A 16,049-nucleotide genomic window follows, 5' to 3' on the forward strand; every position below is an offset into this window, starting at 1 on the left:
GTACTAAGCAGGATGTGTTTATGTGTATCACTAAGTGCCCAGCTCTGAGTGCTTTTAGGTGTTTTTAGGCCCTGTGGCTTATCAGCTCTGTCTCTTGCTGCATTCCTGTGGGCAGAATCTACTTAGCACAGTTTTTGCTTTAACCTACTGTTGTTCAGGCTTGAGGCTTTTAGCTTTCACATATGTTAACAAAGCATTGACTGCTGTCCTCAGCCTTTAGCCTTAAACCAAGCCTCTCATTACTATGTTTTATTACATGAAGTGGCATATCAGACTCATCAAAGACATAAGCAGCCAAAGAAAACGAGGATCATCCTTCTTTCCAAAAATAGGGGATGGTCCTAATTGTCCCAACCTATTGTAGAATGTAAGTCTTATGTTACCTTTGGGAAAAGATAGTGAAACAGAACACAGTATAAGAACAGCCATACATGCTTAGACCAATGGTCCACCTAGACCAGTATCCTGTCTGCTAGTGGTCAATGCCAGCATCCTCTGTTGTGCATTCCCAGCTTCTGGCAACCAGGGAGACACTTCAGAGCATAGTTTTGTATCTTGCCCATCCTGGCTAATAGCCATTGATGGACCTGTCCTCCATGAATTTACAGTTCTTTTTAGCATTCTGTTATAGTTTTGGCCTTCACAATATCCTCTGAAAAAGAGTTCTGCAGATTGGCTGTGTTGTGTGAATAAATACTTCCATGTTTGTTTTAAATCTGCTGCCTATTACTTTAATTTGATGACCCCTAGTTCTTGCATCATGAAATAATAGCTTCTGATGTACTTTCTCCAAACCAACCGTGATTTTATTGACCTCTTCAATATGCCTGCTTAGTTATCTCTTTTCAGCTGAAAAGCCCTAGTTTTATTAGTCTCTCCTCACACAGAAGCTGTTCTGTGCCCTTAATAATTTTGTTGCTCTTTTCTGTACGTTTTCCAATTCCATTATATCTTTTTGAGATGGGCTGACCAGATCTGCACACAGTGTTCAAGGTGTGGCATCAATTTATATAAAGGCAAAATATTATTTTCTGTCTTTTTATCTATCCCTTTCCTAATGATTCTCAAGATTCTGTTAGCTCTTTTGACTGGAACTGCACATTGAGTGGGTTTTTTTTCAGATAACTGTCCGCAATGATGTGAAGATCTCTTTCGTGAGTGGTAACAGCTAATTTAGACCCTATCATTTTGTGTGTGTAGTTGGGATTATTTTTTTGAATATGTATTACTTTGAATTTATCAACATTAAATTTCATCTGCCATTTTGTAGCCCAGTACACCTGGATTTTTGAGATACCTTTGTAACTCTTTACTTTATGTATACTGATTAATCATTTCCGCATAGCAGATAAAAATAACCCAGCAAAAGCATAAATAGAACCGTTAATGCACCACTCACAACAGGAGTGGGCAAACTTTTTGGTCTGAGGTATGGTAGGCCATGAAATTGAGGTTGGGGTGCAAGAGGGAGTGGTTGGTCTGGTTAGGAGAGGTTTGGTGTTCAGGAAGGTACTCAGGGCTGGACCAATGGGGGTGGAGGATGGGAAGGGGATTAGGGCTGAGGCAGGGATTTACGGCATGGGGCTCGCAGTGGTGCAGCCTCTGGGCTGCACTTTCCTCAAGCAGCTCCTGAAAGCAGTGACACATGCCATTTCCAGCCAGCTCCTACAAAGAGATGTGGCAAGCTGGCTCTGCACTAGCCACCAGTCTACAAGTGCTTTTCCTGCAGCTCCCATTGGCAGTGGGTCCCAGCCGTTGCAAGCTGTAGGGATGGTGCTTGGAGTGAGGGCAGCATATGTAGTCTCATGGCTGCCCCCCATGCATAGGAGGTGGCTGCTACTTCTGGGAAACTTCAGGCTCAGAAAGAAGGAGGCAAAAAGACTGGGGGAATTAGGATGATGAGCTGCTCCATAGCTACAGGATAGGGCTATTTTGCCTCCTCTTAGACAGCTTGCAATGGTGCATTGTCAAGAATCCTACAGATGGGTCATGTTCATTCCTAGTCAAACTTTACTGACCTCAATGAAAGGATTAATTTTTCCAGTGTTTTACTCATTATCAACCACTCCTGCAAGTTATTCAGCTTCTCCTGAAAGGTGTTGTGTGCCTTCAACTCCCATTGAAACTAGTAAGATATTCAGCAACACTGAGAAGTCAGTCAACACGTAGCAAGCTGAATGCTTTCGCAAAGAAGGACTGGTGATTTTTTTATATGCAGCATCAAACTATTAACTACAGTAATAATAGTTAATATTGTTGAATGACTTTATGTGAGTCAGTTGTGTTCCCTGATATTGTTAGCAGTCTTTTCAGGAAGGCTGTTTTTCCTCTCTTTGTCCTTTGTGATTACTCTTCCACTGGTAATCAAACAACTAAAGAACACCTCTTATTTTATTATAGTTAGAACAAAATATGAGTCTTTAGAATAATTTTCCTCAATGCTTCATTATCATCTATGTAAATTAAGTTTTTGTAACTGTCTTATGTCATTTAAAATGACATAAACAAGTGTCTTCAACTTCAGATTTGGAATTACTTTGTAGTTCTTGAACTATTAAAATGTTCAATGCTATTTATGTTTCAGGTTAGGCTCAACAACATCATTAAAGAAATAAAAACAAAGGAACTTGAAATAAGGGAATATAAGAAGAAGAAGAAAGAAATCCAAAGACAGTAAGAGAACTGTGACACATTGACACATTTTTAGTGGTTTGTGTATAAGGGATGTAATAACCGTTTCCTTAAATACTTTCATTTTTTTCCAGACTTAAAGGGTTTGCTAAAATGTATGACATTATTCGAAATGAGAGAAACAAATGTGTAAACTTAGTGCACACTGCTCGCCAGAAAACAACTGAAATTAAAGAGAGGGTAAAAATGCTAGAGAATGAGATGGAAATTTTAAGGAGCAATGTTATAATTAAAGAAAGGTGAGTGTCAATAACAGCCCAGGATTCCTTCAATCTTTAGAGGCTTAAGATATCATTATTTATTTGATGTATGGAATTGTAAAGTGAGAGTTATTCATTATGAGGCAAAACTTGCCACATCATTTGCAGTCACAGGGAGCCGCTGATGCCAGCGTGAGGTCATTGTGTGTGGGCAGGAAGCAGGATCTCAAGAGCCCATTCAGGGATTCTACACTCATTATGAGTTACAGAGTTCAACATTTGCATTTGCATATTGTGGAGCCTTTCTTGTATTTGCCACTCTACATGGCTGGTTTTGAGAGTCAAGCCAGTTGGGGCACGGGGAGTAGTGGAATAAGGCCAGTGGATCCACTTTTATACATAGCCAGTGACCATTGATTGCATTCCACAGAGCCAGAGTTACTGGTGCTTTAGTAGTTTTGCAATGGTTTTACCACTTGGCCACAAGATTTCTTCTAACCCAGGTGACATGGAACTGCCTTGTACCAAGCTTATTTACTTGATTTTTGCATGGGAAAATGGATTTACTGTCATTGGCCTGCTGCAGTCTGCAAAATTCAGGGAACAGATGTATTGAATGTATCCACCTCACAAATAGTCAGCCATAAAACATTTAATAATACTTTGTACTTCTGTAACAGTTTCTATCTCAATTTTCTTTGTGAATGTTTAAATAAAACTTATAGCACCTTCTGAAGTGAAGAAGTCACCTTATCCCTAATTACATGAGGTAAAAGTAAAGCAGAGAGGCTTAGTGATTCCTATGTCACAGAGCTACTCAACGGCAAACCCAAGAATAGCATCCAGGTGACCTAACTCCTAATTCAGTGTTTAACCATAAGATCACACTTCCTCTGGTAGAGCTTTTTGTTGCTGTTAATATTAATTTATTCATAACAGAGATAAATATGTATTTGAATTAGTAATGGAAAGTAATTCTAATTACTATCTTTTTAGCAGTTTAGATGAAAGGACCATGTGGCAACTGAAATCCACCTTATTAGGGAGGGAGAATCATCCAGTGGCTAGAAAATACAGATTTCTGGGCATCATGAGTTCTAATTTTAATTCTTCTTTTGCCTGTGATTCACTATTTGATCTTATTTTAGTCACTTAACTTCTCTTTTCATCAGTTTACTCATCTGCAAAATGAGGCTGTTAATACTTTTCTCACTTATGAGTGTTAGGTAAGGAACAACTAATGTTTGTAAAATATTTGGAGATCTTTTAATTGAAGGCATGAGAGCAGTGCAAGATATTATTTTAGTAATATTATTTAAATAGAAATAGAACTAGACTTTATGAACATTTAGAAAAAATTGCACCAGTGTTATTTCATATTACTTTATCTCCTGAGTGGCCCCTCTAGCCCCCCCGCCCCCCCCCCCCCCCCCCGAGAAGGCAGAGAATAGCCATAGTGTATGTTTACATTACAAAATAAGGTTGAATTTATCAAAGTCAAATGTGTAACACTGGATTTTATAAAGTCAAAGTTGAGTGTCCGCATCTGCCCACAAAGTTGTCTTAGTGTGTCCCCACTAATCACCAAAGTTCAACTGTTGCAGCAGTGTCCTGTGGGAACTTATCCCACAGCTCCCTGAGCCCCACTGCATTCTGGGTTTTTACACTGCTGCATTAGTAACCATTTTTCAGACGTTTCTTTCCCCACTGAAATATTGTTTGAGTCATCTGCATCATGGTCCTTTTAACCAAATGTGCCCTGAGACCACCTGCCATCATCTTCCCAGCCTGCACTTCCCTCATTCCCCTCTCTTTGAAGCCAAACATCTAATTTTCAGAAGAAAATTAGAAAAAGTGGGGAATCCCAGAGGGCACTGGTGTCCAGTGGTTAGCATCACTCAGAACCAAAAAAGAAGGCAAGATGCAGTGCCTTGCTTTCTAGTGGGTAGTCTCTCACTCTTCCCCACATTGAAAATCAGTGGTCCCCTGGGGAAACACCACCTTTTGCTGGGCAGGGCAGCAGGTCAGGGAGCTGCCTGTCCCACCTATTAGGGTGTCTGTTCTCCAAGGCTGCATCTACACGTGTGAGATCTTCTGGAAGAACACCAGCTTCTTATGGAAGATCTGTGGAGTGTCCACACGTGCAAGGTGGTCTTCCGGAAGGAATCTGAAAGAACTCACCGCTTCTTCTGGATTCCTAATGCCGGTTCTGTATCATGAATAGTGCCTTCTTCCAGAACAACTCACCACTTCTTCTGGATTCCTAGTGCCAGTTCAGTAACAGGAATAGCACCTTCTTCCAGAACAACTCACCACTTCTTCTGGATTCCTAGTGCCAGTTCAGTAACAGGAATAGTGCCTTCTTCCAGAACAACTCACCACTTCTTCTGGATTCCTAGTGCCAGTTCAGTAACAGGAGTAGCGCCTTCTTCCAGAAGATTCTTCCAGAAGAAAGCACATGTGGACACTCGCAGACTGCTTCTTCCGGAAGAAGTGGTCCATCATAGCGGCTCCCTGCCAGAGCCTGGAGAACTCTAGTAAGCCCCTGGGGGCTCTATAGTGCCTGATTCCAGCAGCAGTTAAAGCTGCATGGACCCAGAAACCATGCAGCAGGAAGCAGGGACTGTGAAGGCTGGCAGCATATGCTGGGCTGCTGCACCCAGACACCTGCCACCCCTGCAGTGATGCCTGGCACAGCAAGCAGCCAGCCCTCCAGTGCATCCCAAGGCATTACCCTGGGAACAATGATGAGGGCAGACTGGCAGGGGAGCAGCCAAGGAAGAGTCAGAGCTGTGGGACCACCTCACACTCTGGCATGAGGAAGAAGTCATCAGGGGCACCTCAGGAACGTCCCCGCCTGTGCCAGCCAGGCCACAGCCTTGGCCGCCCTGCCCAGACCACAGACCAGGTCCGGTGCAGAATCAAAGAACCTTTCCTCTGTTTCTTTTATTATAGAAAACTGCAGAAACACCTTCTGAAGCATTCAAATAATATTACTATCAAAGACAGCATCCAAAGTGATGTTTGCAAAGTTATTGCAACTCTACAAGAGATGAAGGAAAAGAGAGAGCAACAGTTGCTGGATGTCGACAGACTCACAAATATGCTCACCCACATTGAAGAGGAAATGGTACAACTACGCAAAAAATATGAAAGGGCTGTTCTGCTTCGAAATGAAAGGTAAATAATGGGGTAATTTGATACATAAAACGTTTTGAGTCACTTCCACAACATTTCAAGTATTTAAAACGTTAACCAGCAGTTAATGAAACACACCCTTTCTCCATAGGATCTAGTGTTGGTGTCCATCTGAAGTTTATTGTTGTTGATACTGTTGTATTTTGCCTATAAATATAAAGTGACCATAGTTTTGTGATTAAATTTTGAAATGGAAAATAGTACTGGAAGATGCCTACTATTAGCCACAGAATTGAGTGGAGGGAGGGCTAGTTGTTGTATATATGCACCAGCATACTGATACCACTCCAGGGAGCTCTACAGCCATCCCAACAGGTACTGCTAGCAGGAAAAAAGCTCTGACGATTGGCGTGCATATCCCCCGCCCCTATGCCTCTTGAAGAACTACAGTTATGAGAGGTAAGTAACCATGTTTTCTTAAACCTTTCCTTTAACTTTTTATTATGGGTTTATTGCAGTGGCATTTTGCTCATTGAGAGAGAAGAAGAAGTATGTATTTTCTATGAAAAAATAAATATTCAGGAGATGATGAGTAGAAATGGAGATATTGAGATACATGTAATGGATGAAAAGATCAGGTTTCTGAAGCTGAAGCTAGCTGAGAAAAAGAGACAGATTGCGTTATCCCTGAAAATGCTGCCAATGAAGAATGCCTTGGATGCAGATCTGGTGGTACTTCAAATTCAGGTAGGTGGAATTAGGGAACTAATTTTTGGGAGGCATGACTTTTATTTCTATCTTTTAAAAAAATACTAAATTGTTTCAGGTCATACAATTCTGTCATTCTGATAAAAGAAATTAAATCACAGTTCTGGGAATTTCAGTTCATTCCATAAGAAAAGCAAGTGTGTCAAAAGTATGGGTGACACAAACTGACAAAACTTTAAAATACCAATCCTGTGAAGCACTTACATGTGTGCATAACATTAAGAAAGTCAGTAGTCCTATTGACTTCAATCAACTCACATACTGAAGTGGTTGGGACCAAAGATAAAAATAACATTGCTTTTAACATCAGCATGGTTAAACTGTAGGAAAGGCATCGTGTAAAAAACAGGAACAGTATGAAATTACTCAAAAATGTATTGACTGTGTCTTTTGTCAGCCAGGCCTCTTTGCAAAATAGTAGCTCAATTCACTGAGAACACTTGACCTTAAACCTACACTGGAGACTATTCTGCCTTCTATGATATAATCATGGTACACGTTCCTCCCTATCAAAAACAGTGAGAGTTTTAGCTCTCACTACAAAATGACATTAAACAATTAACAAGCTGTAGTGTTCATCATTGCTGTGTGTATTTTTCCTTTGCTTTCTGAAATGACTCATTTACTTCTGACCTTATCTCCAGATGGTAATCTTTTCCAAGCATATTCCCTTTGCTTCTGGACAGAATTGTAATTTATGGTGTATAAGTGCTGCTGGTAGTTGCACAGACCGTGGCTCATTGTAAGAGAGCACTGCATTCTGTTACCTCTGCTCTTTCAAGGAAATTGGATGTACAGCTAAGAGAAAACAGTTTTGTATAGTGTCTTTCATAGAACTGTACCCCATAGAACTTTATTGATGTGCTATAATCAGCTGAATTACCAAGTTCATAGTGAGTAGAGGGAGTGAGAAACAAGCCAGAGGGAATAAAAATGTTTCAGCTGGGATCTGAACTGAGATGGAGAATTAGTCAGGCACGTTCAGTGACAAAACACAGAGGGGTTGCTTCCTCAACTGAAGCAAAGCAGATACCGCAGCAGCTATTTTTAACATTCTGGAGCTTCTCCTTCATGATGGTGGCTTTATTAAGTGTAAAGGTTTATGTAAAGGGAGACTACTGTTGTTTGGGTTCTTTTAATCTTTTGCATAATAAACAGCATAAAATCGGGAAGCAGCAAAGCATGGTGGGCACAATATTAATGACAGGGTATGTTTCAAAAGTTTCGCCAGGTGAGAGATTGTTCCAGTGACCAATGGCAAAATATAAGGTAGCAGAATTTTAAAAGCAAAAGGTCATGTCCCAACGTTGTTCTTCCTGTAGGCCAGTTGATCCAGCTCTCTCATTACTTCTGCCACTTTCTAATGGGACTCCACATCTGAGATTGACAGTAGGCACTGTCTCTGGTGAGACACATTCTGTGGGCTTTGTTGTACCTGCTAGATTGGAATGAAAACTATAACCTTGAATTCAAACTTAAAATGTTGAGGTTGGTTGCTGAATTTGAATCTCTGAAGTTCTTCTTTGAGTGATTGCTCATGTGCCTTCCAAGTTGGGTGTATGCTGGCGCATGCTCAGTTTCTGGAAGCTTTTTGCCCTAGCCAGTAGCCACAGGGTCGGTATGGCTCTCCCCCCCTGGAGTGGCGCCTGTATGGTGACCAATATATGCACTGCCCAACCCACCCAGTTCCTTCTCGCCACGCTGTCGATTACTGGAGCTCTCTCTTTCTTGTAGTCCAGCTGGTAGCCATCACCTGTAAATTAGTTAGTAATTTTTAGTGTAAATAGTTGTAGTTTAGATAGTTCTCATCACTTGTAAATAGTTCACATAGTTGTCAGAGAGCCGAGGTGGGACTTTAATTCCTCTTGGCACTTCGGCGCCAGGGGATGCCTGGCTCTCCAGGTTTCAAAACCTGCTCAAAATGTGGCAAACAGATGCCTAAGAGTGATCCACAGAAGACTTCTTTGAGTTGCTTCGGTGAGGCACACCTTCGAGAATATCGTTCCATTTGTAAGGCCTTCAAGCCTAGGACTCTAAAGGACAGATCACAATGTTTAAAAGTCCTACTGATGGAAGTGGCTGTGCAGCCAGCCATCTCCTCTGTGGGAGTTCAGAGCGGTGCATTGTCAATGCAGAGCACCCCAGCACCATTGGTGCTGTCAGAAAGCTGCTGCTGATGGAACCACGTGTTGGCTCCTAGCACTACAAGATGACACAGAAGAGTGGAGAACCCGCTAAGGTGTCTGCCAGAGCACACCATGAGTCGGGTCATGAAGTGCTGGTATAGATGCTGGCACACAGCAGGAACCTGCACTTTCTGAGGCTGCCCTCAATGCCAGAGGCATTCATTGCAGCACAGGGCCTCTTATGGATCACGGTGCCAGGACTGACACTGCACCATGAGTCCTCATCTCAGCTGGAGGGACTGCCCAGATACAGGTGCCAATGCAAACCACTGGGCAGGAGTCATCCTTTATGGCATCATCGCCATTCCTGGCACCAGACCAGCCTTCACAAGGCAAACCAGCTACGATGAACCCCGTTCAGGATGTCTTACCACACAGCGCAAGGACAACATGAGCCGGCACAGACTATGGGCCCCACAGCACCACCCCGATCATCGGTGGCAGAGTCAGCATCAGAGTCTGACTTTATTACTACAGCTCAGCCAGGAGTGAGAGCACATGATCATTGCGCCACAGTGGATGGTGGCACCAGCGGCCCCTTTGGTGGGCTCAATACCGATGTCGGCACCATCACAGATGGCACCAACCCAACTCTGGGCACCACCCATGCAGGCACCAGGACCTATAGCACCAGGGGTGCCGATGCCGTCCTAGGTGCTGAGTTACTCTGATGTGCCCCAATGCAGCCTGCATTATATTCAAACGCTTTACCCCAGGCACTGAGCATGACCATGGTGCCGGGGACTCAACCAGGAAATTTAGTACCCCTCTTGCCAGTGGGCATGGAAGGGGCGGGTGTATCGTCCTCATCCTCCCCTGAAAAGGCTTTGGCTGGGTCCTCGGCATCCCCAGTTATGGAGGACAGTAAGGCATATCAGCATCTGCTATGCTGGGTTGTCCAGGGCCTGGGTATGCAAGCAGAGGGAGTCAGGGACAAAATGGACCCAGTGACAGACATCCTCGCGGCTTCAGGGCCACAAGGGTGGCACTGCCTATTATTAAAACAACTGCCAGTAAGGCAAAGATAGTGTGGCAGACCCCGGCCTCTGACCTACCCACAGCCAGAAGGAACAAGCATCGGTACTTTGTTTCTGCCCAGAGCAATCAGCACGTGTTTAAGGCCCCCCCCCGCCCCCAACTCCCTGGTCATCGATGCAGTAAATCATAGGGTGAGACAGGGGTTTCAAGGACCTTCCCCTGAAAACAGAAAGGCCAAACACCTTGACCTATCCAGTAGGAAGGTTTATTTGAACGGAGGCCATCAGTTAAGGATTTCTAACCAACAGGCTCTGGTTAACAGACACATGTGCAGCACATCCAGTTCCTTAGCCCCTCTCTCAGAGCTGGTCCCACGGGAGAGTAAGCATGAATTTAAGGTGGTAAATGAGCATAAGCTCATATCCACGACAGTATTGCAGGTGGCACTGGATGCAGCAGATGCTGCCACCAGGGGCATGGCCTCCAGGATAGCCATGAGTAGGTGGGCATGGTTACAAGTGTTTGGGGCTCCCCTGTGCAGTCCAACAAGCTATTCAGCATCTGTCCTTCGAAGGTCCATGTCTGTTTTCAGAAAAGAAAGACAAAAGGCTCACAGCCTGAAAGACTTGAAGGCCATTTTATGTTCACTTGGCCTGCACACCCCTGTGACCCAACATCAACATTTCACTCCTAGGCCTCAGTTCAGCCAATTCCCTCAGCAACAAAGGGATACCAATAGGAGATGGGGCCATACTAATAAGTCGTCAGGGCCAGCAGACTCAGGACCAGAGTCACCAAAATCCCTCTCCTGGGCCCAAACAACAATTTTAATAAGACAGTTGGGTGTGACACCGTTCCAGCTTGGCTTTTATTTTCATCCCACCTATCCCCCTTCTGCCATGCTTGGAACAACATAACCTTGGACCAGTGGGTCTTATGCATGGTAGAGAGGGGAATACGCTATCCAGGTTTCCGTGTACCACCCTTCCCACCCTCCTGCCCATCCCTCATCAGGGACCTCTCTCACGAGAATCTCCTCATGCAGGAGATACAGTCCCTCCTCCAATGGAGGGGGATAGAAAGGAGGTTCTCCATCAGTTTTGGGGGTAGGGGTCTTATTCCCATTATTTCCTAATCCCAAAGCGAAAGGGAGGCTAAGATCCATTTTGAACCTGCGAAACATAAACAAATTTGAGAAAAAGATAAGGTTTCATATGATATCCCTGGGCCTAATCATTCTGACACTGGCCTAGTGGGACTGGTTTGCCACTCTCAACTTATAGGATGCGTATTTGCACATAGCAATTTATCCACCCACAGGAAGTTCCTCCATTTTTGTGGTGGGAAACGACTACTATCAGTTCACAGTCCTTCCATTCAGACTGTTCTCCACCCCAAGGGTCTTCATCAAATGCATGGCAGTAGTGACCACCTTCCTATGCAGGTATAGGGTACACCTTTTCTGTAACTGGACGATTGGCTGGTCAGGGGTTGCTCGCAGCGCTAGGTTGCACAGCACATGCAGCTGGTACAACAAACGTTCAACTCTCTCGGTCTCATGGTAAATGAGACAAAGTCGGTGTAAACCCCCACTCAAGTCATGGAGTTTGTGGGGGCTTTACTGGATGTGGGGCAGGCCAGAGCCTTCCTGCCACAAAGCATGTTTCAGGCCATGGCATCTCTTATCCATGACTCGCTCAAGTTTCCCACCACAATGGACAGAGGCTGCCTCAGGTTGCTGGGTCACATGGCAGCATGCACATTTTTAGTCTAGCATGCCAGGTTGAGAATGCGTCCCTTCCAACTGTGGCTTGCCTCAGTGTATTGACCTGTCAGAGACAGCATAGACATGTGGGTGACAGTCCCACCACGGGTGCTGTTAACCCTACACTGGTGGCTGGATGCTCAGTCAGTCTGCATGGGAGTGCCCTTCAAACCCCCCCACCCCCACCCTCCCCTCTCTCTATTTAGTCACGGATGCTTCAGACTTGGGCTGGGGGATGCATCTGGGAGAACGCCAGATCCAGGCCCTGTGAAGCAAGGAGGCCCAGTGCTACATAAATGTTCAAGAACTCAGAGCCATCAGGCTTGCATACGAGGTGTTCTGGGACAATCTAAAGGGTCAATGCATAGCTGTGAGCATGGACAACACCACAGCAATGTACTATGTAAGCAAGCAAGGGGGGGCACACACTCCTCTCCCCTGAGCTACAAGGCCCTCAGGCTTTGTGAGTTTTGCATTCAACATTAAATTCTCCTGGAAGCGTATTATCTACGGAGCGTCTCAGCAGGTCTTTCATGCACCACAAGCGGTGGCTAAACTCGGATGTGCTGTATTTAATTTTCCAGAAGTGGGGACATCCCCAGTTAGACTTATTCGCCTCCTATTTCAATGTGAAGTGCTGGATATTCTGCTCATACTAAAATCTGAGCCTGGGCTTCTGGGCAGATGCTTTCAGCATTCACTGGTCAGGCCCTCTGCTTTACACCTTCCCTCCGGTGCCACTCATCCACTGGAACCTACTCAAAATTCAGGCAGACTGGGCACCAGTCATCCTGGTGGCCCCAGCATGGGCTTGGCAGCATTGGTACTCAAATGGAGCCATCCATCTGTGACCCAATGGCACTCCCATTATCCCCAGACCTGTTGACACAGAAGAAGAGGAGACTGCACCACCCCACTCTTCAAGCACTACACCTCACAGCATGTAAGCTCCATGACTGAAAGTGGTGGCGCTTTCGTGCTAGGAACCTGTGAAAGATGTGTTGTTAAACAGCAGGAAGCCCTCCACAAAGGCAACATATGTAGCCAAAGGAAAAAGATTTTCGACCTGAGCAGCTCAGAAGGGGTTATCCTCAGTGCAAACTCCAATACTGGTTATTCTGGACTACTTGCTGTTCTTGAGTCACAAAAGTTGTCACTATGCTCTATCAAGGTGCACTTAGTGGCTACCTTGGCCTTCCACCCTGAGCCATGTCTATCCTCAGTCTTCTTAAACCGTGTGGAAAAGACTTTTATGAAGGGCCCAGAAAGGGTCAGCCCACAGGTGCGACCCCCGCCCCCTGCTGGTGTGGGACCTCAATTTGGTATGGTAAAGACTCTTGGGGCCCCCTTTCAAACACCTTGCTTCCTGCTCCCTCTTATTTCTTAGTTACAAAACAGCATTCTTGGTGGCCATTGCCTTGGCCAGGAGGGTGTTGGAACTCAGGGCTGTGATGGTGGACCTGCTCTGTACAGCATTCCACGAGGATAAGGTCAGGTTGAGACCCCTTCCGGCGTTACTGCCAAAGGTGGTCTCCCCATTTCACGTCAATCAGCACATTGCCCTAGCGGTCTTTTACTCAAAACCTCATGCCTTCCCTAGGGAGCAGAGTTTACATACTTTGGACGTTTGAAGGGCACTGGCCTTCTATATAGACAGGATCAAACCCTTCAGAAAGTCCCAGCAGCTGTTTGTTGTGGTGCAGATAGGATGAAGGGCCTTCTAGTCTTCTCCCAGCCCATCTCCTTCTGGATAGTGGCCTGTATTAAAGTACGTTATAAGCTGGTGGGGGTTCTCCCTGCCCCAATCAGAGCTCACTCTACCAGAGCACAAGCTTCCTCAACAGCATATTTGGCCAGGGTTCCTATCCAGTACATCTGTAGAGCAGCTACCTTGTCCTCAATTCATACATTTATAACACATTACACTTTGATGCAGCATGCGTGGGAAAATGCTGCAGTGGGCAGGGCTGTCCTGCAGTTCTTTCAGGGCTCCAATCTCGCCTCCTAGGCATTGGTGTGGGACCTCAATCTGGTATTGTCAAAGCTTATGGCAGCCACTTTCTACCCCCTCGTCACCTGCTCCCTCTTATTCTTCAGTCACAAGACAGCATTCTTGGTGGCCATTACCTCAGCCAGGAGGGTGTCAGAACTATGGGGTCTGATGGTGGACCCTCTCTATATGGTGTTCCACAAGGTTACGGTCAGGTTGAGACCCAATCCGGCGTTCCTGCCAAAGGTGATCTCCCCCTTTCACGTCAACCAGGACGTTGCCCTACTGGTGTTTTATCCAAAAACCTCATGCCTCTCCTAAGCTACGTCTACACGTGAAGCCTACATCGAAGTAGCTTATTTCGATGTAGCGACATCGAAATAGGCTATTTCGATGAATAACGTCTACACGTCCTCCAGGGCTGGCAACGTCGACGTTCAACATTGACGTTGCGCAGCACCACATCAAAATAGGCGCTGCAAGGGAACATCTACACGCCAAAGTAGCACACATCGAAATAAGGGTGCCAGGCGCAGCTGCAGACAAGGTCACAGGGCGGACTCAACAGCAAGCTGCTCCCTTAAAGGGCCCCTCCCAGACACAGTTGCACTAAACAACACAAGATCCACAGAGCCGACAACTGGTTGCAGACCCTGTGCATGCAGCATGGATCCCCAGCTGCAGCTGCAGCAGCCAGAAGCCCTGGGCTAAGGGCTGCTGCACACGGTGACCATAGAGCCCCGCAGGGGCTGGGGAGAGAGCGTCTCTCAACCCCTCAGCTGAGGGCCACCATGGCGGACCCCGCTATTTCGATGTTGCGGGACGCAGATCGTCTACACATGCCCTACTTCGACGTTCAACTTCGAAGTAGGGCGCTATTCCCATCCCCTCATGGGGTTAGCGGCTTTGACGTCTCACCGCCTAACGTCGATGTTAACATCGAAATAGCGCCCAACACGTGTAGCCGTGACGGGTGCTATTTCGAAGTTGGTGCCGCTACTTCGAAGTAGCGTGCACGTGTAGACACGGCTCTAGGGAGTAGAGTTTACATACTGTGGATGTTCAGAGGGCACTGGCCTTCCATATGGACAGGACCAGACCCTTCTCAACAGCTATTTGTTGTGGTGGCAGACAGGATGAAGGGGCTCCTGGTCTCCTCCCAGCAGATCTTCTCCTGGATAGTGGCCTGTGTCAGAGAGTGTTAAAAACTGATGGGGTCCCCCCTCCCCTGAGCAGAGCTCACTCTACCAGGGCACAGGCATCCTCTATGGTGTATTTGGCCAGAGTCCTTATCCAGGACATCTGCAAGGTGGCCACTTGGTCCTCAATTCACATGTTTACAGTGCATTATGCATTGACGCAGCACGCAGGGAAAGATGCTGCGGTGAGCAGGGCTGTCCTACATTCCTTTCAGGGCTCCGACACCGCCTCCTAGGCATTGGCTTGTGTTCACCCAACCTGGAATGCACATGAGCAATTACTCAAAGAAGAAAAGACAGTTACCTGTTCAGTAACTGGTGTTCTTTGACATATGTTGCTCATGTCCATTCCAAAACCCTCCTGTCTTCCCCACTGTCAGAGTAGCCGGCAAGAAGGAACTGAGCTGGGGGGTGGGTAAGGCATAGCATATATTGGTCACCGTACAGGTGCCACTCCAGGGGGTGCTGCACTGACCCTATGGCTACTAGCTTGGGCAAAAAGCTTCTGGCAACTGAGCATGCATCAGTGTACACCCACTTGGAATGGACATGAGCAATGCATCTTGAAGAACACCAGTTACACAACAGGTAACTGTTCTTACATGTGAATCTGTTCCTGGGGCTTTGGTCCCTGGCTGGGTTCAAACTCTGAAGTGTTGTAGTACCTGGTTCCAGTTCAGATGTACCACATGCCTTTCAAGACTAATTATTTTTCCAAGATGTTGACCTAATGTAGTGGATCCACATCTGCTCCTTAATACCAATTTAGCCTTCTGTGACACCAAACCAAATTTAGTCCCTAAGCCAGCTACTAGTCTCTAAGGAAAATGGTGGTATGGTTAATGCATTGGCCTAGGCCTTAAAAGCTCTGGGGTCAATTGTTGGCTCTGCCCCAGGCTTCCTATTTCAGTTTGGATAACTCACTTAGGCCCAGATCCCTAAATCTATTCAAGCTCCTAATTTTCTTTTATTTCCGTGAAAGCTAGGAGCCTTAATGCCATTGAAGATTCTAACCTTAACCTCTGTGCCTCAGCACCCTATTGGTAAAAGAGGGATAGCAGCATGTCCTGTCTCCCAGCGTTTGGCCATCTTGTCTGTTCAAACTATGTTTTGGGGGATATGCTCCTACAAGCA

The 16,049-nt window shown here is 45.7% G+C and overlaps 1 protein-coding gene across 1 annotated transcript in view; it reads left to right on the top strand.

Moving 5' to 3' along the window:
* CCDC146 (coiled-coil domain containing 146) overlaps positions 1-16,049 on the top strand; it is a 176,596-nt gene that overhangs the window by 145,896 nt on the left and 14,651 nt on the right. The window contains exons 12-15 of the mRNA XM_075017091.1: positions 2,585-2,673; positions 2,766-2,930; positions 5,847-6,071; positions 6,548-6,776. Coding sequence (XP_074873192.1) covers positions 2,585-2,673; positions 2,766-2,930; positions 5,847-6,071; positions 6,548-6,776 — 708 coding nt within the window. The remainder of the gene's footprint in view (positions 1-2,584; positions 2,674-2,765; positions 2,931-5,846; positions 6,072-6,547; positions 6,777-16,049) is intronic.

This window comes from Carettochelys insculpta, chromosome 1 (genome assembly GCF_033958435.1).
Source record: "Carettochelys insculpta isolate YL-2023 chromosome 1, ASM3395843v1, whole genome shotgun sequence".
Lineage (NCBI taxonomy): Eukaryota > Metazoa > Chordata > Testudines > Carettochelyidae > Carettochelys > Carettochelys insculpta.